At 50.0% G+C, this 1,391-nt stretch overlaps 1 protein-coding gene across 1 annotated transcript in view; it reads left to right on the forward strand.

Moving 5' to 3' along the window:
* Positions 1-1,391, forward strand: part of ZNF598 (zinc finger protein 598) — a 13,514-nt gene that overhangs the window by 9,835 nt on the left and 2,288 nt on the right. Inside the window, exon 9 of the mRNA XM_009329401.1 lies at positions 543-1,314. Within this exon, the coding sequence (XP_009327676.1) occupies positions 543-1,314 (772 nt within the window). The remainder of the gene's footprint in view (positions 1-542; positions 1,315-1,391) is intronic.

Raw genomic sequence — 1,391 nt, forward strand, 5'->3', positions numbered from 1 at the left:
GCAAGGCTGCAGCAGTGAGAAAGCGGATTTAGAAACTTACTTATATTCTGCATTTCTGGAGGAAATAATTTTACGGATCACCGAAACTACACATGCTTTCCCCCTGCCCCGGCCCCCTTCTGCCTCGAGCTGTTTCTGTGCTAGTCACCTGCATGAACGGCATCGGCTGTTGCTTCAGTTCATGGCTTGATCTTTTGGCGGTGCAATTTCGGGGAAATTCTCAATATTCTCTATTCCAGCCATTTTTAACTCGATGGCTTATCCTGAAGGAGCTGTATACTGTAAGGTTTAAAATTCGTCGTCTCCTGAAATCACAGCGAGGCTAGTGTGACTTACTGAGGAGACCCAGTAATGGGTCTTTCCATTCTGGCCAGTCTGGAACGACACAGGTGACAAGCCTGAGTGCGTTTGCGTCCTGTTAAGTTAGTTGTGCCACCCTAAGTGATAGTTTGGGGAAGAGCGCAGACAGGCACGGAGCTCGTTCTGCCTGTTGGAGTTGTGCTGCCTCTGCGGCACCGGCGTAACGGGGTGTACTTTTCCTTTCTCACAGCCCTGCCCAGCTAGCAGCGGTTAAGCTTAAAGAAGAAGATTTCCCAAGCTTGTCATCCTCTGCAGCACCCACCATCTCTTCTGGGATGTCTCTGGCATATACAGCGACTGCAAAGAAAGCAGCTTTCCAAGAGGAGGATTTTCCAGCTCTGGTGTCCAAAATGAGGCCTAACAACAAAACAGTAACTAACATCACATCTGCGTGGAACAATGGTTCCAGTAAAAATGTGGTCAAAGCCATTAGCAACCCCTGCGTAAACCAGATCGCCAAAAAACCACCCTCCTTGAATAGCGCTAAAGGAAGTAAGAAGAGCAATAAACTCTCTCAGTCAGACGATGAAGACAGCGGTAGCGGCTTGACAACCCAGGAGATCAGAAACACACCGACAATGTTTGATGTATCGTCCTTGCTGGCAGCTTCTACCTCACAAACTTTCACGAAAGTGAGCAAGAAAAAGAAGATGGGGGTTGAGAAGCAGAGACCGTCGTCCCCACACCTGTTACAGGAGCTGTCGTTTCCCAGGTCGTCGACTGAAAAGCTGCCAGAAGCAGAGCAGACGCCGAATGCATCCTCTGCTCTCCACGCCCCTGACAGACCCGCAACTGTCATGAATGGCCATTCGGAAAAATCATTAGTGATCTGTAGTACACCCAAAGAGCCCCCTGGCCTTAAAAAGCCCACAGTGACTAACAAATGCCCTTTACCTCAGGAAGACTTCCCAGCTCTTGGGAGCTCAGGATCAGCTAGAATGCCCCCGCCACCAGGTAAGCGCTGCAGGGCAGGGCCAGCTTTGCTTGGCTGTAGCTGAGAAACGTGGCACGCGGATGAGATGTGTAAACTG

The sequence above is a fragment of the Pygoscelis adeliae genome, unplaced genomic scaffold (assembly GCF_000699105.1).
Source record: "Pygoscelis adeliae isolate BGI_AS28 unplaced genomic scaffold, ASM69910v1 Scaffold467, whole genome shotgun sequence".
NCBI lineage: Eukaryota > Metazoa > Chordata > Aves > Sphenisciformes > Spheniscidae > Pygoscelis > Pygoscelis adeliae.